Here is a 27,284-nt window from a genome sequence, read left to right as displayed (position 1 = left end):
GCGCAAAACGGCTGGGAGCAGTTTACCCGTCGCCTAGCAACCCCGGCCGGGCCCGACGCGGGGCAGCGCGGCCCGGAGCGCGTGACCTCCTGCCCCGGGTCGGAAGCGCCTCCAGCCCCTCCTCCCTCGTCCGGAGACGTCTCTGGGCTCAGGAGGAAATTAACCCACAAGCGGGTCCCACAGCGCTGATGACGAACGTTTGAGGATCTGCGCCAGGGCGCTTATCCACGTCCACAAATATGTCTGGGGCAAGATCCTGGCGAGTGCGCCCTGAGGTCTGCGCCTGGGGGTCCTGCGCCCGGGCTGGGGGTTCCTGCGCCGGGACTGGGGGGGTCCTGCGCCCCGGCTGGGGTTTCCTGCGCCCGGGCTGGGGAGTCCTGCGCCCCAGCTGGGGAGCCCTGCGCCCCGGCTGGGGTTTCCTGCGCCCCGGCTGGGGGTCCTGCGCCCGGCTGGGGAGTCCTGCGCCCTGCCTGGGGAGTCCTGCGCCCCGGCTGGGGAGTCCTGCGCCCTGCCTGGGGAGTCCTGCGCCCCGGCTGGGGGTCCTGCGCCCGGCTGGGGAGTCCTGCGCCCTGCCTGGGGAGTCCTGCACCCCGGCTGGGGAGTCCTGCACCCCGGCTGGGGGTCCTGAGCCCCGGCTGGGGGGTCCTGCGCCCGGGCTAGGGAGTCCTGCGCCCCAGCTGGGGAGCCCTGCGCACTGCCTGGGGAGTCCTGCACCCCGGCTGGGGGTCCTGCGCCCCGGCTGGGGGGTCCTGCGCCCGGGCTAGGGAGTCCTGCGCCCCAGCTGGGGAGTCCTGCACCCCGGCTGGGGGCGGCGCGCTCTGCTGTTCAGTCGCCGGTGATCTGGCCGATCGTTTTCCCACGTCTTCCTTGTCTGTTAAATGAGAATATTGACTCCCAGCCTCCCCTCTGCCCCGCCGGAGTGGCCACTCCTGGAGGGCCACGGCCGGGGTCCCCACGGCTCAGCTTGGGGGTTGGCACATCGTCAGCTTGGATGAGTCACTGAAGGAATAAATGAATGGAAGGATAAACAAGATGAAACGTCTGGTGGGCTGCAGGCAATGAAGTGAGCGGATGTAAACCCCGGGGGGGGGGGGTGAGGGGGGATTGGGGGCTGACGTCAGGGAACCTGGCTGGGCCATGCCAGCCCTGGTCAGAGATGGGGCAGGAGATCTGGGCTGAGGAGGACCAGAAATATGTCATCCAAGAATGTGGGTTTGGAGCTGGGCGTTGAAAAAATGGTTTTGAGTTGCAGAGGGAAGGGGGCGGTGGTTCCAGACTGGGGGGGAGAGCATGGTGTGAACCCTGGAGGGGCAGCTGTCCTGGAAGAAGCACTGTGGGGGTGGGGGTGCCTCATGGTGGTTGGAGTCACATCCCTGCAGGGGAAAAAAGAATGGAATTTGCTAAGGTCAGCCAGGGCCAGTTTGTGGGGGGTCTGAGAGGCTGGCTGAGGTGCCTGGACAGCTTCCTGTGGGGTTTGGAGCAGGGAAACTACAGGAAGAAAGCAAATGTTCCCCACCCCCTCCAGCTGCCCAGCTCCCCATAAATGTGTCCTCACCAGCAAGCAGCCAGCTGAAGTGGGCAGGTGCAACATTTCCAAAGAGGGTGGCTTTCCCAGCTGCTCCCCACAGACCAGCCGCGAAGTGACTGCTGGCTCTGACTCCCCCACCCCCTTCACTCTGGTCTGCTGAGAGCAAGGATTCCCTTGGGGTGGGTGCTGCGGGGTGTATGGGGGCTGGAGGGGCAGCTGCAAGCCCGTTGGACAGGCTTTGTGAGGCCAATCAGAACCAGGGCCGAGAAGCCACAGAGCCCCGCTGCTGCGAACTGGGACCAAGGACCAAAGATCTGTTCTCCCTCCACCCCCAGCTCTGGGGAGCTGAGGCCCTCTGCACACCCTCTGGGCGGGGAAGTGGGGAGAAAAGGGGAAACGGAGAAGTCACCACCCTTGGAAATCGCCGTCACCTTTCCCACGTTATTGCAATGACTCATCACAGCCTCCCCGCCCCGCCCCCCCATTCAGAAGCTGCCAACCCCCAGGCAGCTATGTTCAGTGGCAACACATCTCACCCCTTGGCAGGCTCTTCCCAGCCGCCTTGGGCAGCCAGCATGAGGTCATATAATTAGGAATAGGCACAAGGATCCAACTGAAAACAATTTGCTCTATCTCTCAGATCTCCACCCAATGGCGGCAGAGTTGGGCAACTGAGAATCTGAGCTGAGAGCAGCCCCAGGCCTTGGGTCCTCCCAACCTCTCCCAGTTCCACAGTTCCCTGCCATGTGGTCCCCCACTTACCCCTCCCCCATTTTTCTTTTTATTGCGGTGAGATAGACAGAACAGAACATCGACCACTCCAGCACCGTTGAGTGCACCGTCCAGTGGAGTGAACACATTCATAGTGCGGGGCCATGGCCCCCCCCCCATCTCTGGAGCCGGTTTGGCCTTGCAAGACTGAAACTCTACACCCATCAGCACTGAGGCCTCACTCCCTTCCGCCAGCTCCTGGCAACCAGAGTCCTACCTTCTGAATCTGTGATTCCAGCTAGTCTCTGCACTGCGCACACTGGGGGGGGGGGGGGGGGGTCAGGGGGGGGTTAATGCAGTTTTCGTCCTTCTGTGATTGACTCATTGCACTTAGCAAAATGCCTTCCAGGCTCGCCCAGTTTATAGGATATCACAGAACTGCCTTCTGCTCTAGACTGAGCAATGTTCCGTGGTATGGACAAGCCATCCTTTTGTTTACTGGTTCACCCACTGAGGGGTGCCTGGGTTGCCTCCATATTTCCATATTTTACTTTTGTGAATAATGCTGCGGACACAAGGGTACAGACATCTCTTCAAGATCCAGTTTTCCGTTCTTTTGGGAAGTGGAGTCATGAGATAATGTATCATATGGGCCAGATGGTAACAGATTCTATTTACGTCATAGAATTAGTAATTTACAGGCCTCCCCGGTGGCGCAGCGGTGAAAGCTAATCCCCGGCTGCTCCCTGGCCACCGGAGGAGGGTCCCACATGGCGCGCAGACCTCTCCTGCAGCAGTGTACTTCGGTCCCTCTGCCTGCTCTGCTCTCCGCTCTGGCTCTGGTGAGCGCTTCTGACTGTACCCAGTGCATGTACGCCTCTATACAAAGAAAGCCATACATTTCCCAATGCAGCCTGTCCAGGCACGTTCTCCCCATGTGCACACCGGTTCCCTTTCTCTATGTCCTCACAACACTTGTTAGTTTCTTTCTTTTTTCTTTTTTAAATAGTAATTGCTGGGCCTCCCTGGTAGCACAAGGGGTTTGTTAAGATGCAACACTCACTATGAAGTTGTCTGCAGCACAAATTCGATCCCCAGCCAGGGAGCTACCCACATGGTGCAGCAGACCTCACCTATTTCTCCTGCTGCTCCCCTCAGCAGTGTATTTCAGTAGATCCGCCTTTTCTGTTCCCTACTCTGTCTCCTTTCACCTACCGCATCTCTGGCCTGCACCCCAGCTCTTGTATGCATAAATAAATCCTTAAAAATAAATAAATACTAACTACCCTGATGGAGGTCATATCACATTATGCTGCTGATTTGCATTTCCCCACTGATTAGTGATAAGCTTACTGGCCACTCCTATTTCTCTGGAGGAATATATTTAGTTTAAGTATTTTATTGATTTTTTAAAAAAGATTTGTTTATTTATGCATACAAGAGCTGGGGTGTAGGTCTGAGGTGCAGGGAGTGCAGGGATTCATTAGAGACAGAGTGGGGAGCAGAACAGGTGGATCCATTGAAATACACTGCTGAGGGGAGCAGTGGGTAAGATAGGAGAGATCTGCTGCGCCATGTGGGTAGCTCCCTGGCCTGCTGGGGATTGAACTCATGCTGCAGAGGCTGAAGATACTTCACGGTGCTGTGCTTAACCCCTTGTGCCACCAGGGAGGCCCTTTTTTTCTTGTTTTTGAATTGTATCTTTTTTTAAATTGAGGGAGTTGCACTATTTGTTGAAAGGAGATGCTTCCGGCTTCCTTGTCAAAAATCCTTTGACCATGTGGGTGAGGGATCAGAGTGTGGCACTCTGGGTCACCACAGGGATCTGGAATTGGAGGGAGTCCAGGAAGAGGGTGTGTTAGGTTGACCACAAGTTTCAAAAATTTCTCACTGGTCAGCCCGTATTTCCCCACAGAACATAGGAAATATTGGCAAAGGCCCAGCTCTCTCAACTACCTGGGCCAGTCCTCATTCTATCTAGGGTCCATTTGTTGGTGTGGAACACACACACACACGCACACGCACACATACACGCACACACATACACATACACACATGCACACACAGGACCTGCCTCCTGGGTTGCTAATCCTGTGTTCTCTGGTCTTCCTCAGCTCTTTCTTCAGTCTGCTACTCCAGTGCCAGGGTCCCATGATGGACTGCTCCCACTTTTCCTGCATCTCTCCAGGGCGGTAGCAACCACATTGACATGGTGACGCCAGATCTGGGTCGCCAGCCCGGGCCTGAGTTGACCGCGTGACATTTCCACTCAGGTGTTACACCCACCCTGAAACCCAACTTATCAGGAGTGGGGTCCTCCTCCCCCGAACCCCCTCTTGCACCCTCGGTCTTCCAAGCACCTCCCTCCATGCATCCAATCGCCTAATGATCGGTCTTCACCGACTCCCGTGAAACCAGGTGTCAGCTGTGGACGGCCAACAAGACCACCAGGCCACGCTCAGCATCCGCTCAGCCGATGTCTTGAGCTGAGTTTATGCATCGAGCTTCAGGAAGGCTTTTGCGCTGAGCTTGCAGAAGATACCGGAGCTGGCACCTTCACCGGTTGCTGGCAAGCAGGAGACTCCCCCGGGAGCAGCGCTGGCGTCTCCACTCTCCTCTGTCCTCTCCAGTCAGGACTTGAAAGTGGAGCACATTTTTTTGTTGTTGTTGAAATGATGGGAAGGGGTCCAAGAGAGAAAAAGAAATTGCAGAATACGATGTACAGCGTGATCATGTTTCTACAAACAAGTGAGAACAAAACCTGGAGGAACAGACATCAAATGTGGATATTTTTTCCCCCAGGTGGTTTGGATTTGGGGGATTTTCACTTTCTCACACAGTTTTGTCAAATTTGAAACGTGTGCATCACCCACTTTGTTTTGTAATTAGAAAAATAAGGATGATTTAAACTGATCTACCAAATTGAGAAACATGAGAAACATCTTCTTTTTTCCCTTTCTTTTTTTAAAAAAATAAAAAACATTAAAAAGTATAAAAACTGCTCTGTACTATTAGGTCACGCAAGCAGCAACTTAGGCTGAGGGCTCATTATAGCCTGTTGGCGCCCGTACTAAGCAATCGGTGCATTTTCAATTAAATGCATGAAAAGGAGAAAGGAAGGGGAATTATCTGAATCCAGTTACATCTGTTGGTGGCACACCAGGCCTCAGTTCATGAGCATAGATGAATCAAGAGGCGGGGACATGGACCCTGTACCTTTGAAATGAGACCTGGAGGCTGCAGAGGAGGGAAAACTCCCAGCAGATCCTGGCTCAGGGCAAGTGGAGATGAACCACTTTTGGAGAAGGGACCACTTTGTTGGCTGTTCCATGGGAAGCAAACCCTAGCTGGAGGCCTCAGATGTGCTGCTCCCGGCTGAGGCGCCACTGACAGATGGGCCTGCTGGAGTTCATTACTGGTCCCTGGCTTCGCATTACTTCCCCCTCTGGAAGCAGGTGTCTGGGTCTGGAGTCAGGCTTGGGGGCGGGGGGTAAGTCTACACTGGCAGGTCAGTGGGTAGAACAATGGCTGGGAGGCCCTTTTCCTGGGGGAAGAGCAGTGTGGGCTGAGATAGGGAAGGGAGCTGACACACAGCGATCGAACTATCCTTGCATGTCCCATGGCCTGGTTCTTCTTTTAAACAGAGCCAGCCCGCAACTCAGGCGGTAACTCACTCCAGATCCCACAGGGATCTCACTAGGACATGGAATTGTAGTTACCTGAACAAAATCAGATTAACTACACAAAAGTTTCCTTGTTGCTCCAAGCCTTGTCCCCAAAACTCCCCATATCCTGAGTCCAGGGAGAAAGGAGGTTGTTCTGCTAGCTGGGCTGGGGAAACACTTCCATTCAAGGGACTCCTGGCAAGTCCAGCTTCTGCATTGCCCCTCAAATGCTCCCAAAGGATGCTCAAGCAGTTCCCTTCAGGAAGTTCCTTGAAAGGCTGTAAATTCCAGAAGCACGGCAGCAGCAGAGGAAACAATAGTTTAGGGCCATGGGCCAAGAGGGGACCCTGCCCTGGTGAGCCGTGTGGTTTGGTGTCTCACACAAATGAGACACTGCAAAGGATGAAATCACGAAGGGCACTGTGTGTCTCAGGGGTCCCTGCCCAAAGAGGCACCCCAAGAGGGCAGAGGTTAGGAAGGGCACAGCAAGGATCTGGTACAAAGCTGGGGGAGGTAGCCGGCCTCATACCCACTGCCCCAACCCCCTAGGACTATTTAGAGGCACTCAGTTTGGGCTCTGGGATAGACGCCCTTGGCTCTGCCACTCTCCAAGGCCTTCCCTGCTCTGCATGTTGACTTTTTTGCAAACTGAATAATCTCTTGGTTATTGTACACTTTGAAGAACAATGAATGTAAACATGTGGAAGAACCCCTGGTCCCCTGCAGGTACTCAGTGCCAGTTATCAGTGACCTCAGGAACAACCTCTCAGGGGAATTTTGGGGTAGGACTAGGGCAGAAGTAAGGTCTGTCTTTGGTCCTGATGAGGCGCCAGAGGCCATATGCACAAGACCCCATGACGGTCATTCAAAAACCTCACCCTCTGTCCTGTGCTGACATGGGCTCGGAAGCCCTGCCACCGCATAACCTAGCACTCACGGGCACCCTGCTCCTGGCAGCCGGCGAGTTAGAGTAGGCGCACAACTTAGTACAAGAGGTTTATTTCTCCCAGGGGGAGGCACACACACATCAAGCAGAGGTGCGCCCACCTGGCTCCGACAGGAACCGCCCGAGGGACTCTGGTTTAGTTTACATGCATTAAAAATAACTCTTTAGTCCCTGACAATGAAATGGTGAAGAAGCAACCCCTCAACGGGGCAGAGTTCCGGGCTGCATGCGCCTCGGCCACGCAAGGCGTGTGACCAGAACGGGGTGTGCACAGCTGAGTCCCGGCTGACCTTGGCCTCGCTCACCTGCGGAGGCTTGGCTGGAGCTGAGTCACTCCGCTGTCTCGGCAGTGACGAAAAGGTGGCTCTTCCAAAACGGAAATAGAACCCTCGTCCCAATCTACGGCCGCCACGTCCCTGTTTTGGTGCCCAAAGCTGCGGGGGGCCTCGGTGTTGTCAGGGAGGCTGGGAGCCCCACAGGCCCAAGCCCGGATCCTCCGCAGACAGGACAGCAGGGTCACCATTTCCTCTTGCCAACGAGCTGCTTCTCAGCAGCAGGCGCGGGGCAGGTCCTGGGCACCCGGGTGGGGACGGCGAGGTGGAGGACGTGGGGCAGAGCCCCCTCACAGTATCCACTCGGTTGTGCTGCTTTGCTACAATCTTGCTTTGCTACAAACTTGCTTGAAGACAAAGGGAAAGCAAGTTGCTCTGGGCATCCGGCCATCTCCCGGGGACAGTGGGTTCTGTTCAGCTGACCCTCTCGGCCCTCTTCCTCCCTTCAAAAGCTTTCTTCCCAGAGCAGGATGAGCCTCACCAATCAGACAGCGGCCTGGGACAGGATGTCTCGCTGGTCTCTCCCAGGTCCTCAAAGAGCCGGCCGAGGCCAGCCAAGGAACGATACACAAACCAGATGTTAGAAATGAGCCCTTCGTCTATGTTAAAAACTGGATATGCATGAGTCTCAATTCTTTGGAAAAATCAAAATATGTAAAACACTGGGGGAAAAAGTTAAAGTCGCTTTGAAAGTGTCTGTTAATACCTGAGACGGTCCGCAGCTGCAGCAAACTCACAGCATCGCTGCTGGCAACGCGGGGGCGGGGGACGGAAAGCGACAGGTTCCCACGTGTCCCTGGGGAACCCACCAGGCACCAGGCTGTGCCACCCCCCGCCCTGGAACCATCGGCCTCCTTGGCAGAGCCCCCAACACCTTCCCTCTGTGGCCGCAGGAGGCTGGCCTGGGCAGTGTCCGGTCGCGCCAGAACACACTTCCCGCGAAAGCACCTTCGGACGCGCCCTTTCGCCCTTCCCGGGGGACGCTGCCCCGCTGCACAGCAGGACAGGGGAGGCTCAGAGGGTCAAGGAGCCTTCAGTCCTGGTTATGGGACCCTGAGCCTGGCCTGGCCCCCTCACAGCCACTGCCCACCTGGCGAGAGTGGGGTGCAGGGGTGCACTGATCCAGACGTCCAGCACTGTTGCCTCTGGGTGTGGCGAGAACAGAGGGACAGGCTGACCACGTCTTGGGCCTTCTGGGGGCCCGAGGCTTTGGTTGGGGGTCTCAGTCGCCCCCCAGGCTGCTCTCCTTGAATCCCAGCCGCCACCCTGCAGCAGCAGGAGGCTTCAGTCCCGCAGCGCGCTGCAGGTGGCCTCCGACGCCCGCGGGGTCCGGGAGAGAAAGGTGCTTGTAGTTGCAGTAACCAGAAACGCAAATGGCTGGAGGGGCAGGAACCGCCGCAGGTGTTAGGCCGGAAACTCGCTCCCGTAGTGCCGCAGGTGCTCGTCCGCCACGGACAGGTAGGTGGCCCGCATGCTGGGCGAGTACTGTGGGAGAGGGACAGTCAGGCACAGTCACACCAGGCTACCGATGCCACCGGACACGCACACGCCAAGGTGCGGGGACTCTCCGGGAGGGGAACTGGGTCGCTGCACCGAGTTTTGGTCACCGGGCTGCGTGGGGACAGGACACACGAGTGGCTCGGGCCGGCGCCATGGTGGACACCTCCAGCTGGGGTCACGAGCAAGACACACAGAGACCAGCCACCTCCCTCCACCTGGCGGCCCATCCACGGTGGGGCACAGAGTCAGGGGTCGCCACACGTGTGGGAGCCGACCTCGCCGCAGGCAGGGGGTGCAGGCCCAAGGCCCAGAGACCCAGGTTCAAATCCCAGCCATGCATCTTACCAAGCCCCTGGCCGAGGTCCTCTGACCTCTCTGAGCCCTGTTTCCTCACCTGCAAAATGGGCCTGAGAGCACTCAGCAATTAAGTGAGAGGATGAAGTGACTGGTTAAAGCAGGCAGGACTTCCTGATGCAGTGTTTAGCAAACTGGGGTGCCCATGAGAAACAGCTGGGGGGTTTAAAAACTCCGGAGGCCCACTGGTATGTTTTTGTGGTTGGTGATGTAAGAGGAGCTCAACATACATAAAATAAGGCGTTTTAAAAAGCCAGCTGTTGCCTCCTGGCCCGGGGGAAGTCTCAGCATCCGGTCCTGGCCGCTCACACCAGGGGGCCTGGATGCTGAATTTGGTGGGGTGATGGTAAAGGAGGGATAGAGGCCAAGGCATTAAAAGGGCTTCTCACCAAGGGCGATTTCGCCCCCCAGGGACATTTGTCCACATCTGGAGCATTTTGGGTTGTCATATCTGGGGGGTGGAGTGCTATTGGCATGAGTGGGTAAAGTCAGGGGTGCTGCTAACACCCCAGAATGCAGGACCCTGCAAGAGGGTCCAGCTGCAAACATCTGTCCTGTTGTACGCCCAGGGGCTCCAGTCGGCTGCCCAGACCCAGAGCTCCCAGAGTGGGAATCAGCTTTTCCTGGGGACGCATCAGCAATGCCAACCCCTGGGCCCCGCCTGAGATTTTCTGAGTCAGAAAGAGGATGGACCCAGGAGCCTGGGTGTAATGCCTCCTCTGTGATGGGGGTGTGGACTCAGGGCTGAGACCCTGCCCTTGGAGCAGCTTTTCCAGATTGAGCTGGCTGGCAGGGCTCCCAGGGCTGGCGACAACTGGGGTGGGGACTGTGTCCTTGACCGTGTGTCTCATCTGCAGCTCGTTTCCCTGCTAGAGCTCTGGAGTCACCCGCGCGCCTCTGGGGTAAGATGTCCTCTCTTCTCAACCTGCCCCCATCACACCCCAGGCTCCTGTCCTGATGCTGCGTCTAGGTTCCCTGGCGTGAGGTGGGGGCACAGACCCCCCACCCTCCAGTCTAGGGTGCAGGGTAAACATCACGAAAAGTAAAAAATTCCCTGGAGCAGAAAAGGAGAGCGCCCTCCTGCTCTTAGGTCATTTCTTCTAGAAAACTAATTACTGCCAATGGTTTCCATCCCCTTTGTGGATACAACCCTTTAAAGGCACTTGTAAGTAAGGCTCTCGCGAGTCTTCCCACGCGGGAGGGTTTCTCATGGCCTGGAAACCCTCTCGGGGGAGCACGGCCCCCCACGTCCATGGCACTTCACCAATCCTGATGTCACCCCAGTTAGGTGGACTGAGGATGGGCTAGTGTACTAGTGTCCTCCTTGAGGACAGCATTGGCCAGTGACCTTCCACGAGGGGGGTTTCCCTGGGGCCTGTGATGTCTCTAGCATCTGCTGGCCACGGGCCACGGGCCTGGCTCGGTCGGTAACAAAACTTTCATTTTTCTGCCTTGGTGGATGGGCATTGGGTTGGCAAGTTTGGTCTTGAATTATTTCCCCAACAAGGGCTGTAGCCAGGACTTGGCCTTGGAAGCGCAGGTTACCGTGGGAGGGGGGGAGCCTCTTCCGATGAGCGGCACATTCTCGTAGCGGGGGTTCCCACCGAAGAGCAAGGCTTGGTTCCTGGGGGGCAGAGAGGAGAGCTCAGGAAGGCCAAGGGCGCGGGGGGGGGGGGGGGGCGGCGGCGGTGGATCTTGACAGCGCGAGGGAGTGCGGGCAGGGCCAGAAGGCCAGCGCTCCAGGAGCCCCAGGGGAGGTGGCAGATGAGGCAGCAGGGCCAGCAGCAGGAACTCGTCCAGGGGACTCCAGCCAAAGTCAGGAGGACCTTCCCGCCAAGGACCCTGGGGCTGCTGTGGGATACCAAGGCCTTCCCCGACCTGGCACTCTGGCCCCAAAGGTGCTGGCTGCAGACACAGCCCCCAGGGCCAGGAGGAGGAGGAGGGCTGCCCAGCCCGGTGCAGAGGGTGAGTGGGGGGGGTCTGCCTACATGTACTCCGAGACGGGGGCGTTGGAGATGGTCTGGGCTGGGGGCTGCAGGCTGGTCTGGCTGCCCAGGCCACTGCTGTAGCTGCAGAAGCTGCGGAGAGGCCCCCGAGGAGGCATGTGCGTGGCAATGCGCCGGGCCTGTGGGTTGAAGGGGTCGTCATCGTCGATGTCATCATAGTCTCTGTCCCTAAAATGATAGGAGGCAAGGTGGTGAAGGGTGGGGCTTCTCTCGGGCAGGGTGCCCTGCTGCTCCCCAATCATTTTCCTTGCCGGACTCTCCCTTGGCTTGAGTGTTCTCTAAAACATGGCCCTGCCTCTTGCAGACTGCCACTTCCCAAGTCACAGCCACCTCCTCCAGGAAGCCCACCATGCATCCTCTTGTCTGATTTCCTCTGTTGACCTTCTCAATGAGAAGAAAGGTTTGCTGATAACAGGGTCACAATTTACCCTTCCTGAAAGCCCCTGGGGCACCCCTCCCAGGACTGAATAATCTCCTGGAGAGAGGACAGGTAAGAGATGCCAGGCTGTGACATGATGGCTGTCACCCTACTCTGTTCTGTCCCTGCCTGGACCCTCAGAACCATTTTTTTAGGAGGTCTGTGTGGACTCTCAGGGAGGCCTCTGTAGAAAGGCACCTGCTCCCTGGTGAATGCCTGCCCCTGCCCCACCCTGTCCACCCCAGGTTACCAGCTCTCAGCTCTCCCACCTGCCCCACACCCCTGGAAGTCCCTCCCCACTGGGGAGCCCACCTGGTGGTAAAGCTCTTCCAGGCCCGGGGTCCTGCACAGATCATGATGGAGAAGGCCAGGGCAGCCAGGAGGGAAAAGAGGCCGAGGTAGAGCAAGCCTTCAATGCCATCATAGCAGATGCCAGTGAGGGCATCCAGGTAGTCCTGGAGGAAGGGGACAGGCAGTTGGGGGGGCACAGGGGCAGGCTGGGGTCTGACTTGGTCTCTGACCTGGGACCTCCTACCCGCTCCATCCCAAGCACCGCATGCAGCTGTGAGGGTCCACGCTCCAGAGTGGGACTTTGGGGTCACTCTACCATCACTTGCTAAGCACCTACTATGCGCTGGCATGAGAGGGTCGGCTCTGAACAAGACAAGCAAGGCTGCGGGTGAGGGAGGTGAGAGCACCGGGCTTTTATTCTGGGGTCAGGATGGCAAGAAGGAGCGGAGCTCACCTCGAGAGGTGGAGCACCGGGTACAAGCTGGGCAAGCTCAGGGAAGAAAAAGAAAGGGGCTGAGCTGGTGCCCATCACGCTGGGCCTTTCAGGCCAGGCCAGGGACTTGCATGTTATCGAGGGTGTGGGGGTGGCAGGGGTGTGATCCAGTGTGCTTGGGGCTGTGTGTAGAAGGCCATGGGTGGTAAGGGGAGGGCAAGAGAAAGTGGGGACCAGTTAGGAGGCCATGGCTGACCCCCAGGGCAGCAGGAGCATGGCCGTTACGGAGGGAGAGGCGGGTGGATGATTCAGGATACTGTTGGCCGTGCCCTCGCTGGGACTTGCTGGGGACATGGCTGGGGAGGGAGAGGGCACCCGGACAGCCCCGTGTTCTCAGCTCTGAAGCCAGACCGTCAGGGCCCAAAACCCAAGCCCTGGACTCGCCAGCTCCGGAATCCTCAGGGAGCTGCTTTATGGCTACATAATCGATATTAGGTATGTATGGCGGCCGGGGTCGCTGTGACAACAGTTTGCTCTAAATCCATACGGGATATGAAAGCTGCCCACAGCCCAGCTTGCTGCTTTGGGAGAGGGGCTCATATCCTACTGTGTCCCTGAATCAGTGCCCGGCATTCCAAGTTCCTGGGGGATCACCCTCGCAATGAGGTCCACTTAGGAAGAGCGATGGGTTGACCAGATGACTGGGAGCCTGGCCCTGGGGCGCAGCCTCCCCCACATAGGTCAGGCCCACCAGTGGTCCAGGGCTAACCTGATCCCGCCTCCTCCGGCCCCCGACCCCTTCCACTAGGTCTCCCTGTCTTGGCTACTGGGGAGAAGCAGCAGCCAGGCACCTCCTCTGCCTGCCCATTGTCTGGCTTCCTCCTGTTCCTGGCCTGGAGCGCCTGCAGCCCACCCCTTGCCTCTACTGGCTTCTCTCTGGGAAAAGGAGGTCTGTGGGGGGCTCCTCCCGCCCTCCGTGCCCCGCCCCAGCACCTTGTGCAGCCCCCGGCAATCCAGCAAGGCCGTGAGCTGGTGCAGGCTGGACTCTGAGGAGTTCAACAGGAGCTGCATGGCGAGCAGATCATTCTGGAGTGGAAGGAAGAGGCAAACATGAAGCTAGACACAGCACGAGCCACGGCAGGGGAGGCTTGCGCGAACCCCAAACACAGGCTCAGCTCACGCAGAGGCCTTGAAAGCAGAGGAAGGAGGCCCATGAGGGCGGGGGGTGGGGGGTGGGGAGGGGTTTGGGTGAGGGGCGGGTCCCCCAGCACCAGGGTGGCAGGGTCCACCAGCAGGGGCTCCCCCTCCTGTAGCAGAGGCGCTGCCCTACCTCTGCCGTGGGGAACAGGGGCACGGCGAACCGCAGCAGTCCCGCCACCTGGACCTGGATGGCGGTCAGTGAGCGCTGGAAGATGGTCAGTGCCTGGGCCGGGAGAGACCCAGTGAGCTGTGACTGCCCAGGCGTCCCCACAGTGCCTGGGCCTGCGCCCCCGCACCCCCTCTTCCCGCTGCAGTGGCAGCAGAGTCCCTGCAGATGGCCCCTCCTCCCGTGGGCTTCCCAAGAGCCCCAGCAGCTCCTGCTTCCTGCCACGGGCGGCCGGCGCGTGGTCCCCGGACCAGCAGCATCGGCTTCCCTGGGAGCTTGGGAGAGATGGGGAACCTCGGGCCACCCCAGACCCACTGATCCAGAGGACGACTGTGAAACGGGGTGGCCCCTCTCCTCCGCCCCACTTGTCGGCACTGGGGAGCAGGACGCAGCGGGCAGACAAGGGGCTGTGGGCAGGGTGGGGCTGGCCCGGGCGGGCTGTACCTGCTGGAAGGGGCTGCTCGTGCTCTGACTGCAGTACAGGTAGTAACGGGTCACCGCTGCCAGGGAAAGACACGGGCATCAGAGGGCTCGCAGGTGACCAGGCTCCCAGCCATCAGCAGAGGCCTGGCCTGGCCTCCTCCCGTCCCGAAGCATGTAGGTCCTAAGGCATCAGAGGCCCGGCTGGACCTCAAGTCTGGGCGTGCGAGGGGTCTGGCGACTGCAGGACCAAGACAGGGAAGCAGGGCACAGCAGAGGCCGAGCGCCCGGATACCCAGAGCCGGTTACCTGCGCTGACGTGGCCCTCTGTGATGTTCAGGAGGAAGGTGTCGGGAGCCGCACAGAAGTCACTGGTGCCCTGAGCCGGAGGGAGATGGGAGGCAGGGAGGAAAGTAAGGACACCTGGCCTGGGAGGCGGGGGGCACCTGCGGCCAGGCATGCAGTCAGGGGCCGGTCTCCCCAGGATGGATCCTGGCTCTGCCCTCCCACCCCCAGGCCCATAACTCCTTTCAGCTGCCTCATCTGTGACGTGGAGAAGAAACACTCTATAGGGTAAGGAAAAGTGTCAGGCTTTTCTGGCCTCCCGCCACCAGGACAGATGACGGATCCTTGCGGCCCTGAATGCATGCCTGACGGCGGCACCTGGAGTAGGGGGTGGGCACAGGTAGATGGGATTCACCTGGGCTGAGACTGGGCTTTTAAGGGCGGCGTCACGGGGACGCCAGCAGAAGCCGAAAGAGAAGCCGAGAATGAACAGAAGCCGAGAGAGAAGCAGAGAAGGCCGGGGAGCCCAGATAGAGTGAAGACTTGCTGGGGGCTGGGAGGCCTGCCAGCCTCCCGGCCCCCCAGCACCCCTGCCTGCCATATGCCTGGTGAACCCCAATAAAAGACCTGCAAAAACCCACTGAGGACTCTGACTCCTCCTTTACCCGGTCTGCTGGATCAGAAAACCTGCACCGTGTCCAGTCCTGCCCCTACATGCTCTTCACCTTAAGGACGGACACAACACCTGTTGCCACAGAGCCGGGCCCCTCCCATGCCTCTTCTCCCAGAATCTACTCTCCACCTCTGTTCTTCATGGGTGCTTCCTCTCCCCCCCCCCTCAGCCCTCACCTCTGCCTTCCGCCTCTGACCACTGGGGCAGGGGGCCGGGGTGGGGTGGGGGGGTTGTTGCAGGAGGCTCAGGGCAGTGCCCCAAGCCAGAGCTCAGCTTCCCAAACTCCCACCCTCTCCATGTCATCCCAGCAGATTCCCAGGGTTCCTGCACCTTCCTCATCAAAGTCCTTTCTCGAGCAGGGAAGTGGGGGTGGCACGCCGCCGCTCTGGCCCCAGGGCCCTCAAAAAACCCACCAAAAACACAAACACAGGCCTCCCAGAAGCAGGGACAGCACAGGCCACACAAAAGCTCCCACAATGGCCTTTGACAGCACCCCCCTCTCCTGGGGGCCCCCTCCCTGCCTCCCATTAAAATGCAGGAGCATCTCCAGCCTCCTCAAAGGCCTATTCACACTCTGTCTCTTGCACAAGGGCCTGACTAAAGGAATTAGGGAAGCAGCCTTTCTCTCTGGCTCACTGCATTCCAGGGCACTCAGCTGGGAGATTAGAGGCCTCTGTTTTCAGGCAACCCCAAGCCAGGGCAGAGGGCACAGCCCCACTGGGAGGGAGCTGTCTCCCAAGGGGAGCGCCTGGTGGCCTGCGGGATGCTGTCCCAGCTTCCAGAGAGGGACAGCAGGGAAAGCTGTCCGTGCACTGCCCTGGCCAGCACCCCGCCCTCCCTCCTCTCCCCCCAAGTCAGCTCCTGCTCCCAGCTCAGGATGCTTCTGACCTGGGTCCTCCCGCCCAGGTCTCCCTCTTGCCAAGGGAAAGCTGCAGGGTGGCGGGGAGGAACCGGCTCCCCTTCCGAGCAAGCTCTGCTGCAGGCCGCTGTGAGCCCAGCAGCCCAGGACCAGGGTCCCTGCATCCTGTGGGCTGCATCCTGTGGGTCCACCCCACCTCACTGGGCGAGGCATGAGGAAGGGAGAGGGCTGGGGCAGCAGAGGGGTCAGGGGCGCACACCACCCTTTTATCCCCAGAGGGCCAGGGCAGAATAGATACGGCTCACACCCTAGTCCAAGGTCCTTGAGTCAACTAGGGCTGCCCTGGAACCTCCTGGTAAGTCTGTCCCCCCCTCTGCTCCCCGTCCCTCTGCCCCCCAACACAGCACACTGGCACTTCACAGTTGACGCGTGGTGGCAATGGGTTTTGCATCCCTCGCCATGAGCTGAAAACACCAGCTGCGTGAATGAAGGGCTCATGCGCACAGCTGAGTTCTGGCGCGGGGCTGCTGGAGACCAAAGAGACCGACAGCTCGTGTGTTTGCCCACCTAGGCACCTGACGCAGAAACACACACCGCTGGGCTTCAGGCACGCGAGAGCAGCCGGAGGGGACAGGCTGGAATGCCAGCGGACAGCCTGCCCCCCTCCAGGCGCCCTGACAGCTGTCCAGGGAGTGTGCACCGAAGCTGGGGAGGGGGGCGGCGCTCCAGCCCGAGCATCAGACCCGAGAGCCCCTCCCCGTCGACCCAGTTTAGTTCACACCCAGAGAGCCGTCTCCAGGCAGAACAGGCTGTTTTTCCACGGGCAGCAGGGAGGGGCCGGGACCGGGCGTCTGGTCTCATCTGGCTCTGCGCCTCAGTGCCTCATGGCCGTGGGTATGGCGCTCCCTTCCTCCACGTGCCCATCTGAGGGGCGAGGGGCTGGGGCACATGATCCAAGTCCCTCGGTTCTGAGATTCTGGGGTCCAGGTTAGGAGCCACAATCGGAAGCTGGTTCGGCCCGGAGGGCTCTGGGCACCAGAATAATTGTCTTGGTCAGGCTCCCCCCCCACGGCCAACTCACCACGGCTGCGGCGCTGTCGGCGGCCAGGGACGTCCAGCAGAGGATCAGGGCCAGCAGCCCGCAGCACAGCGCCCTGGGAGAGAGGCAGGTGCCCGTGGGGTCTGGCAGGCGGGGGTCCTGAGACCCAGTCCCCTCGCCGACCTCCAGCACCCTTGCTCTTGACCCCGGCGCTCGAGTCTCTCGCAGCCCGGCCCCTGCCCTAACATTGGCCTGACCGAGCCTGAGGCCTGGAGCTCAGGTCTGGGGGTGGGGCGGACCAGGGAACACAGGACACAGCAAGCTAAAGGGGAGCCGGGAGTGAAGGCTGGAGGCTCTAATGTTTGGACTGTTTCTTCTGCTGCTCAGCAGAGGGGCGGGGGACACGCACATGGGGGGACATGTCTGCTGGTGGCATCGCCCCCCCACATGCTCTTCCCCACAGCTGGGCTACTCACGAGGCCAGGAGACACCGGGAGCGCTTGGCCAGGCCCAGGCAGGCCAGGAAGCAGATGACCAGGTCCAGGACAAACAGCAGGAGGTAGGACAGCCACCTGGATGGGTGGGGAGGTGGGGGACAGAGGGAGGAGGCCTCTGTCAGAGGGAGGAGGCCTGAACAGCAGCCCCAAAGTCGCCGGACCCTTTGTGGTAACGAGCTATTCCTTCCGCGGCCCCTCACTGCACATCAGCAGCTAAGCACGCAAGACAAGAGGGACCTGGTGTGTGTGAGGGGGGCTGGCCCAGGGGCTCTGGGGGGGCTGCACCCCACTTGCAGCTGGGAGGCAGCCCATGTCTGGCTTCCCACACCTGTACAGGAAGCCGGACCCTCGGCCCAGCAGGCCCACCAAGCTCGGGCGAGGAGGAAATGCTCGCTGAGCGCACAGGGTCACGAGGCCGGGCAGCCGGGCCCTGAAGCCTGGGCTTTCCTGTTTCTCCACAGCGCAGGCTGGGGAACCGGAAGGCCTGGAGGCCAAGGCCGTTGGGAAGATCCCCAGCCTCAGTCCTCTCCCTCCCGGGAAGGCCCCTGGGCATGCTCACAACTCAGCTTACAACTCAGCACCCACCTCACCGAGCAGCGTTTCTGTTCTCCCTGCACTCAGGAACCAGCCTGAGCAGTGCGGGGCCTGGGCAGAGGGAGGGGACCTGGGGGACATCTCCCACTTCCAAGGGGGAAGTGCAAGCATCACTCTCCCTTGATACAAGAGCCAAATAAATTCAGTGACCCCCTCCTCCTAGCACGGTTTTCTCCACCAACACCAGAAAATGGTAAGGAGGAGTCTGGAGTGTGAGAGCGAGGCAGAGCTGGAAGAAAGTGACAAAGGGGCTGGGGATGGGGTGAGGGTGTGTGAAGAGTCCGTCGGTTGCCACCTGGCAGCCAGCTGAGGTTCTCTCCACCCTGGTGAATGCAGGTTTAATGCCCTCAAAGGGGTGAAGGTAAAATCTTTGACTCCCTGCGCAGGGCTGGGTGGGCCTACTGTGGGTCTATATGGTTCCCAGGAATGGAGTGGGGGGTTCTGGACAACTGCAGAGCCTACCAAGGAGCCAGTTTCCTTAGAAGTGGGGTTAGAGCTGCAAAGAACCTCAGGGATCACCAAGAGTGGGGACCCATCAGACAGATGGAAAAACCGAGGCCCTGGGCTGGTAAGCCTGGCCCAGGAGTTCCGCATCCTCCGAGTCTTGCGGCCTTCCTGTAAGAGATACCCAGTCCCAGACACCTCTCAAAATCCTGGGTTCATGTTTTGTCCCCAAAGCTTTCTTGTTCCTTCCCACCCCCCTCTGCGCATCAGCAGGAAGCGAGGCTTGCTTCTGATGGCGGCTCCATGGCAGGGAGCTTTCCCTCTGCCTCCAGGAGGAGTTCCTGAAAAGAGCTCTGCAGGGCGCTGTGTCCTCCCAGAGGAGCCAGAGGATGGCCAGGGATGTGTTTCTAGCCAAGAACTTGGCTCTGGCCCTCTGGCCCACAGCTCCTCCCACGTCCGGCCTCTGCGCCGAGCTCCCACAGCTAGACCCGCAGCAGCCTCTCCCATTGGTGGTCTGCTGGCTTTTTATGGCTTCCAATGCTTAGCCAGGCCTTGCAGCAGAGTGCTAAAATATTACTTGCTTAGCTAGATGACTATGCTCTAGAGCCATCTGGAAAGCAAAGATGGGGAGTCTAAGCAAGGAACCCCAACTCCTAAGACTGGTTAGGTCAATGAGGAAGGTCTGGGATCCAGGGCAGCGGCTGGGAGAAGCCAGTCAACAAGACGAGGGCCAGGCCAGAAGGGGCATCAGTTTCCGGGAGCCACAGGGCAGCCTGGGACTAAAGCAAGGTGGGGTTTGGGGATGGAGGGCCTGGGGACGCCCCCGGCTGCCCACATTGACATAGAGGTTATGCAGCAGCCATCAGCCGTCCCTCCATTTTGAATGAATTACCTTGAAAATAAGCACTTCTGCTATGTTAACCCTGACCCACTCCACCCACGGGAGCATCACGGCGTCCACAAGGACCTTGAGTGAAAGCACTTGTCACCCTCAGAGGGGACGGGCGGCAGGGTCAAAATGGACACCCACTTTCTACCTTCCCCTGCAACACGGCCCACCCACGACAAAAAGATTTTAGGCCTCAGACAAGGAGTGGCTCTGCTGTCACAGGACTAAGCGGAGGCTGCAGTCCGGGCCACAGGTCACAGCCAGTCCTTAGCATCACAGCTTGTTCCTCTCGCCCGAAGAACAGCACTTTGGGTTGTCAGTGTCCAGCTCAGGGACGTGGAGAGAGGCTCTCCCACCCCGAGTGTCTGTGACACTCTAGAAGGGGGCGCGGGGGAGACAGGCTGCAGAGGGGAGCGGGTCCAGAGCCCAGGGGCCTCGGCCGGGCTCCCCCGCCACTGCCCTGGAGCCCCCACCTGGCAGCCGACAGGGAGGGTTTCTCTGGACTCGCACTTGGTTGGGCCTGAGGTGGGGCTTTCTCACAAAGGGAAATGTCCCCAGAAAGCCAGAATAAACGACTTGCAACTTTGGGGGAAAGCCCCTGATCTGTGCTAACTGCTGGAAGCGGAGCCAGCATGGGGAGCTGGGGATGCAAAGACCTGCTGGTTGCTCTTCACAGCTCATTTATCACCGTACCCCAGTGCTGCCTCCCTGCCAGGTGCACCAGCACCTGGGTGCACAGCAAGGGTGGTCGGCCCCTGGGCGGGAAGCCTCCCAGACGCCCCCTTAAATGACCCTGCACTGGGAGTCGGGGGGGCAGTCCCCCTGCTCCCCTGTGTCCAGTGCCCACCTAGGATGGAAACAGGGAAGCTGGGGAGATTCGAGGCAAGGACCCCAGAGGTTAGGTGGCACAGATATGAGTGTGCACATCTAAGTGAGCGTGGGGGTGCCCCCGGCCCCCCTTCACTCAGGCGCTACACATGTGAGGCTGGGGGTGTCTCTGGCTTGCTAAGAAGTCACAGTTGGAGAGGCTCTGTGCAGGCAGAGAGGCCGCCGCCTCCCACCGCCCTGCCCTGGGTGCCGAGGCCAGAGATGCAGGGAACTATTACACACGCTCCACCCCCAAGGCCCCCGGCCCCGAAAGCTCTCATATCCTCTGATTTCAGATAACGGCTTCCAGAGGCACATCCCCCACGGGGCCCCAGTGCACAGGTGGGGATGGAGGAGGGGTGTCTCCCCGCCCCGGCCCCTCACCTGTAGTACTCCACTTGGTCCGTCTTCGTGGCCAGCTCAGTCAGCACCTCGGTGACCTCCTTCCACTCAGGCACGACGGTCAGCTGGACCGCGATGTTGGCCGCCATCTGCTGCATGAACTTGAGAGTCTGGATATAGTCCTTCTCGGAGGCTAGGATCTCGTTGAGCCGGGCCAGGTGCCGCTCCAGGTCCACCTTCACTGTCTGGGTGGTTTCGGACACCTAAGGAGGGGCCCGAGGGTGAGACTGGCGCGGTGGGAGGAGGCTCCTGAGTCTCAGTCTGGAGAAGTCTGCCAGCCGCGCTGCTCGGCTGGGCCTGGGGACCATGCTGCCCCCCAGCTTCTGCCCACAGGACAGAACAGAGGCCCCCGGCCGCCGCATGTCCTCCCACCAGGGGGCAGGGCCCGATGGGACTCGGCCAGGAGCTGACCAGGAGCTGAGCTCAGTGCAGTGGCGAGGCAGTTGGGGAACAGACGAGAGTACGCTTTTTTGTTTCTGAAGATTCTCTTCCTTTAGACGCTTTGCATCATGAATTCACTTGCAGAGCGAGGAATGCTAGGCTGAAAGAGGAGGCCTTGCTGTCCTGCTAGCAGCAGCTCCAGCGCCCTGCGCCTGAGCGACATGGAGCCCTGGACTGGGCAATAACACACAGACCCCACGCTGCCTCCCGGGAGCCGGTCAGGCACTTGGGGCTGCTCAGGGCCAGCCTGGACGCCTGTCCACCAGGTGGATGGGCTGGCTCTGCGCCCTGGGCCCAAGCTTGGGGGCCCTGAAGGAAGCAACTGTCTATTCGAGGGCAGACAGGGAGGGTCCGTGGCGGTGACTGCCCCTGACTTTGCAACTAGGAGCTCACACAGGACTCAGTATGGGAAAGCACTTTCAAGCAGCTCAGACCAGGGGCCCCCAGGGCCCAGCTGTCACCTCGAGTCCCCTAAAGTCTGCTCTGCGCCTGTGTGTTGGCAGTCAGGAGCAAGAGCCTGGTAGTTCTGAATTGCCACGTGAAATCAACAAGCACCCCTGGCTGGAAGGTGGGGTGTGTGTGTGTGTGTGTGTGCGTGTGCGCACATGCGCACTGATACCCGGGCAACCTTCAGCTCCCCCAGGCCTGCACGGAAGATAAACATGACCCAGAGGGGCAGGTGCTCCCACAGCGCCAGCTCAGCCACGAGGCGGGTTAGATAAGGGACCTGGCGCCCTGCGTCAGGGGGACCTGGCAGCGCCTGGTGGCCGTCCCAGCTGCCCTGCACCCTGTTCCTGCTTTCCGAGGACAGAATGGCTCTTTGTTTCATTTTGTTATTTTCAGTGTCAGTGGCTCGTTCTGTTTTCTGGCTTGTTCCTGTTTCTTACAAGCTGGTGAAGGACTCGGGGATGCCAGAGCCCAGACAGACCCCTGACAGACTGGCAGCTTGTAGCTTCGCACGGAAAACACACATCAACGGAAATCCAGTAACTGAGCATCACTCGGACGCGTTCCTTTCCAGTTCAGTGAGATCAGTGTACAAGTGCTTCGTGTACCAGTGCTTCGCGACCTTGGGCACAGGAGGCACCCCCTGCCCAGGGGTACCTTTGTATTCCTATGCTCTGTCAACCAAACCTGAGTGCAAGAGGCCATTAAAAACCATCTCTAAACGTCTTCTATAAAACCCCCTTTTCTCCTTCCCTAAAGTTCCTATTTCCTAAGTCCCTCCTTAAAACAAAACAGTAAACACCTGTGGCCCCCAGGTCCTCAGAGGTTAGGTAGGGCGCTCCCTGCAGGGAAGCCGGGAGGGAGTTCCAGAGAAGAGCCCATGGCTCAGCCCCCAGGCTGGGATGGGGCAGGAGCTGGGAGAGGGGGTGGAAGCTGAAGGGTGATCAGTGATGGGGTGTGGTCCCAGGCCAGGTCAGCAGAGCAGCTGGGAACTCATTACAAATGCAAATTCTTGGCCCCACCCCAGACCCAGAGAATCATAAACTCTGGGGTGGGGCCAGCAATCAGTGTTTATCAAGCCCTCCTGGGGATTCTGATGCAAGCTCAAGTTTGAAAACCTCTGGGAAGAATGGGGTTTGCTAGAAGGGAAAAAGGCCCAGAGCCAGAGGGGTGGAGCCACAGCCGACTTCTAGCTCCCTGAAGGGAAGGACAAGGGCTGAGGTTCTGGGTTCTGATCCTGCTCCCTAACACACCAGCCTCCAGGCCTGGGGCAGGAACGCCAGCTTCCTGTACCCTTAGGTTTTTGAGCCCAGTGGCCCTGGATGGAATTCACCTGGTCCGCTGAGTGAGCCACTGGAGCTCAGGACTCCTTCACTGGGGCCCAAATGGGGTCCAGGGATTGGACTCACTGGCACTCCCAAAGGACGTTTCTGGCCCCAAGTCTGAGCAAGCAGCTGGCACAGAGGCCCGTCTGGCCTGCTGAGCCCCACCTCCCCGGGCACCCGCTTCTCTCAGGGTGGAAGGCATAGGCCTGGGCTTCTGGGCCAGAAAAGGGGAGCTGGGAGGGTCCACCTGGCTGTGGCCCAGGTCTGAGTCATCTAACCTGGCCCCCGAGTCCCACCTTCCCCTGCCCCCAGCAATCCAGGCCTCCACTCTCCTTCATGGTTACAGCAATATAACCACGATTATAGTAATATACACGATTACAGTCATTATAATAATGGCGCTCATTATCACAGCCAGCCCCATTTGATGGGCACTTTGAAGATTACCAGCACTTTCCTGGACTTGGTCTTATCTGCATCATTTGCCCGATACTCGGCCTTCACGTCTTGGGTCTGGGGAGCCCTCTGTGATGAGCTGCCCCTCCTGGAGTCCTGGGGACTGGGAATGCTGGTGCCCACTCCGAGCCGAGGCCCAAACCAGCCTCCCAGGCCCTGAATGGCCCAGAGCTTGGCCTTTCCACCCAGAGAAAGCTGCCCGTGCCGGCCCCCAGCTGGAGGGGGCAGTCCAGGGAGGGAGGCAGCACCGGGCTGGCTGGACCCTCATGGAAGCCTGGGACTCGGCGGTCACTCTCAGGAATGTGGAGAGGATGAGCAGCACCCACGGGGAATTTAGAGAGCTGGGGATGGCTTTCTGGAAATGTCCACCCTGGACCCTGAAGCAGTCCTAGCCTGGGGTAGATGGGCCCAGCTTGGGGTCGTTCCCAGCTCACCTTCCCACACGTCTCATAGGGGCCGGGAGGGGGGCTAGGCCTTGAATGTAAATGCCCTGGGAAGTCACAAGCCAGTGACAAGGTCATGGCTCCTGGACCCCAGGACAGGGGGTGCTCCTTTGGGCTGTCGTCGTTCTTGGGGGAGTTCTAGAACTGGAGGGTGCAGGATGTGAGGGAGGCAGAGCCTAGAGGGCAGTAGCCAGGCCATTCCCAGGGCTCAATGTGCTGGTCAGGCCGTGCCTGGCACCCCGAGGCTGTCCCCAGCCTCCCCCATCCCAGCCACCACCCGCCCCAGCAGCGTGTCCTGGTCTAGTGTGCAGACAGCTCAGCCCCCGGGACGGTGCACAGAGGGGCCAGGCAGCTGGGGATGAGGCTCCTCTCATAAACGGGAGCGCAGTTTGCTGAAGTCCCTCCTCTGCTGGGGACAAGGTCGGAGCCCAGTGGATGTCCAAAGGTTGGTTTCCCTGAAGTTGCCCTGGAGCCTGGCTCCTTGGGGTGCTGGGGTTGTCCTGGGGCTAACTTACAGGGAAGGCACAGGAAGGGTCTGGGAACCCTTAGTGCCCCGGTCTCTGTGCCTCGGGCAAGAGGCCCGGCAGAGCAGCTGTTCCGGTCAGCCCAGCACGATCCTTCACCCTGAGGCCCGGCTGGAGTCACGACTCCCTGAAGCCAGAGCCGGGGCCCCCACCCAGGACGCCCCACTGCTTTGAAGAATGTTTCCCCCTTGCCATCTGCCAGAACCTGCAGTACACTATACGCAGCACTCGGGGAATAAGGAAAATAGTGGGTGATTCGAAATGTTCAGGTCTCCCTGGGCAAATGAGAAAGTGGTCAGCTCCCCTGACCAGGCCTGGGATGGACCCTAGATCTGCCCGCACCCCCCTGGCCCCGTTCAGTGTTCTTGTTCCCCGCTCTGTCCCTGTCGCTCCCCCTGCCTGGGGAGGGGAGCAGAAATCGCCTGCTTGCTCCTGGTAGGGCCAACTGGAGCCTAAAGGGGAGTCCAGCCCCCCCCCCCCGCCGGCATGGAGTTGGCTGGATGTGAGTGGGGCCCTTGTTCTGAGCACATGACCTCAGGGTGCCAGGCCGGCCAGCTATCTTACCAGCGCGTCCGTCCCGGAGAAGGTGTGGTTCGCGCTGTCCAGGGCGTAGAGCAGCTGGTACACCCCATCATTCGTCTCGCTGTTGCCATAGAAGCCAACACCCACCGCCGCACTACGGCAAGACAGTCAGAGGGGACCCCCAAGGAGGTTTTTTTTAGTAGGCTATTTTTTAGAGCAGTTTTAAGTTCACCGCAAAATTGAATGGAAAAGACAGTTCCCATCCACACCCCTGCCCCCCCCCACATGGTCTCCCCATGATCAACAGCCCCCACCAGCGTGGGACACCCGTGACAGTGGCTGAAGCTGCACTAACTCGTCACTGTCACCCCAGGCCCGTGGTGGACATTAGGGAAGACACCAGCTGGTGTGCTCTCTGTGGGCTTGGACACATGTCCCACAGGCACCCCCCTTTATAGGGTCACGCAATTTTCTCTAAAAACCTTGTGCCCCACCTATGCTTCCTTCCCTTCCCTTGACCCTTGGCAACCACAGTCTGAACCACCCTGGCCCAGGCCGTCCCAGCAGCTCCAGGTACAGGGAAGCTGTGCCCCAGCCCCTCACTAGCCCCCCAACCCTCCCCACGCCGTGGTCTTCACACCCCCCCCCCATTTCTGCAGGGAATTGCTGCTACAGTCTCTCCTCCTTCCTATAGATGAGTTGATTTTTTAACCAAAAGCAGAACTTGAAATCAATCCCTGTGAAATTTCATCTACTTGGGTTTAGTCCAACATTCCAGTCTGAACAAATCATCCCACATGTCACCTCCACCATCCATCCTGGCTTATCGGCCCCGCGCCTCGGGGGGCTATCTGCAGAGCTGGGAAAGTGGTCTCCCGAGTTTTCATCTGAAACATTAACTTCTGGGTAAAAGATACATGGACACGAGCTTATGTTTATACTTAAAAAAAACCCAGGACGGGCCCTAGACTGGGCTCCCCGGGAGGCTGGTATAGGACCCTCCCTCAGGGGGCCCTGGGTCCCTAGTGTTGGCCAGGGCAGGGTCACCTGTGCAGGGACCAGGTCCCACGCTGGCCGTTGAATCGACATGGTCGAGTCCCAAGATGCTACCTGGGAGGTGTGCACACACACGCACACACGCTTTCCCACACCTTGGCGTGCCCCTGGGAAGTCAGTGTCCTCTGGATTCAGCCAAGACCCCCTTCGTTGCTGTCATCCGTCCGCTCTTGTCCACGGCACCCACAGGGACGCCGTGAGGAACGGGCTCGATGTCCAGCAGACACATCTGTGCAGTAAGCACCGTGTTCCCAGCAGCCTCGGCTGAGTAACTCGATTAAAAAAGATGCTGGGAGGCTCCAAGAGACGCCCGCGGCTGCTACCTGTGTTTCTCCCTTTCTCTTCCAGCTGTCGGAGTCCTGATCCAGCACTTTCTGGGGATTCAACATGAAACGAGGCTCCTGCCTTCTAACTTCCCTTCCCCATTTTGAGAATGGGGTGTTCTAGAGGGGGCTCTCCTTTCTGGATTTATGGGGGTGGGGGCAGTGCGCTGGCCTGTGGCCTTCCCAGACCAGCTCGCCCGGCTGCCTGAGGGGCTCGCTCCCCCCTGGTGTCCTGGGTCCCGATGGGCTATTCTGCTGGAGGGAAGAGATGCGCCCAGTGGGGTGACACTGCACTTCCCCCCAAATCTGATGCACTGTACCCAAAGAGAGGAGCACAAGGACTTCTCCCCAAATCTCTTTTACCTTCCTGGGACCTCTTACTGCTACTTTCTTCTACAAGTTCAGTCTCCCTCTTCTTGGGGATCCTCCTTATCAGAGCAGGACTTGAGGTCTCCCTCCTACTCCAGCCTCACGACACCCCTTTTCCTTGACCCCTCCCCTGGCCTCTCTTTTCTGGTTCCCCCCCCCCCCACTCCTGCCTCTCTCCGCCTGGCTCCAGTCCGAGCTGGGGCTCTGGGCACAGTGGCCACCGGCCTCGCCCTCCTGTGCCCTCTGCACTGGCCAGTGCAGCTCCCACCCTCTGCAGACTTGTCCCCCACCCACGCCACGCTTTCTTGACCCTCTGCTGTGCTCGCCAAGGCCTGGTCCTGGGCCCACTCCTCCCCGCTCTGCTTGCTTTGGCAGATCCCATCTGGGTCTGTGGCGCCCACACGGTTGCACTGTCTGCTCGAATGCCCCCCCCAATCTGAGTTTCTAAATCCTATCTGGGGCCTCCCTGGTGGTGCAAGGGGTTAAGACACAACCTATGAAGCTCTCTGCAGCCACTGCTCCCCGGCCAGGAAGCTACCCACATGGTGCAGCAGACCTCTCCTGTCTCCCCGCTGCTTCCCTCAGCAGTGGATTTCAGTCAATCTGCCTGTTCTGCTCCCCACTCTGTCTCTGGTGAATCCTCTCACCCCCCACACCTCTGGCCTGTACCCCATTCTTGTATGCATAAATAAATCTTAACCCCCATCCTGGTTTCCACGGGCACCCCAACACTGCCTCTTGCATGTGTCAAAGGCACCTTAACCTCAACCTGCATGAAGCCAAGCTGCCGCTTCCTCTCTGCCAGCGCCTCCGCCTTGGGGATCACATAGCCCCAGGTTGCCAGGCCAGAGCCAGCGAG

General features: G+C 59.5%; 1 protein-coding gene across 1 annotated transcript in view; it reads right to left on the bottom strand.

Moving 5' to 3' along the window:
* Positions 1-6,424: 6,424 nt before the first annotated feature.
* TTYH2 (tweety family member 2) overlaps positions 6,425-27,284 on the bottom strand; it is a 29,647-nt gene continuing 8,787 nt past the window's right edge. Inside the window, exons 3-14 of the mRNA XM_037491783.2 lie at positions 24,720-24,831; positions 20,502-20,722; positions 17,303-17,398; positions 16,869-16,941; positions 14,280-14,349; positions 13,995-14,050; positions 13,515-13,607; positions 13,178-13,270; positions 11,773-11,915; positions 11,025-11,210; positions 10,582-10,660; positions 6,425-8,667 (exon numbers count right to left, since the gene is read on the bottom strand). Coding sequence (XP_037347680.1) covers positions 8,587-8,667; positions 10,582-10,660; positions 11,025-11,210; positions 11,773-11,915; positions 13,178-13,270; positions 13,515-13,607; positions 13,995-14,050; positions 14,280-14,349; positions 16,869-16,941; positions 17,303-17,398; positions 20,502-20,722; positions 24,720-24,831 — 1,303 coding nt within the window. The 3' untranslated portion in view covers positions 6,425-8,586. The remainder of the gene's footprint in view (positions 8,668-10,581; positions 10,661-11,024; positions 11,211-11,772; positions 11,916-13,177; positions 13,271-13,514; positions 13,608-13,994; positions 14,051-14,279; positions 14,350-16,868; positions 16,942-17,302; positions 17,399-20,501; positions 20,723-24,719; positions 24,832-27,284) is intronic.

The sequence above is a fragment of the Talpa occidentalis genome, unplaced genomic scaffold (assembly GCF_014898055.3).
Source record: "Talpa occidentalis isolate TD23 unplaced genomic scaffold, MPIMG_talOcc4v2.1 talOcc4.7, whole genome shotgun sequence".
In the NCBI taxonomy this organism is placed as follows: Eukaryota; Metazoa; Chordata; class Mammalia; order Eulipotyphla; family Talpidae; genus Talpa; species Talpa occidentalis.
The sequence above is the reverse complement of the archived record's forward strand: the minus strand, read 5'-3'. Positions and strand labels throughout refer to the sequence as shown.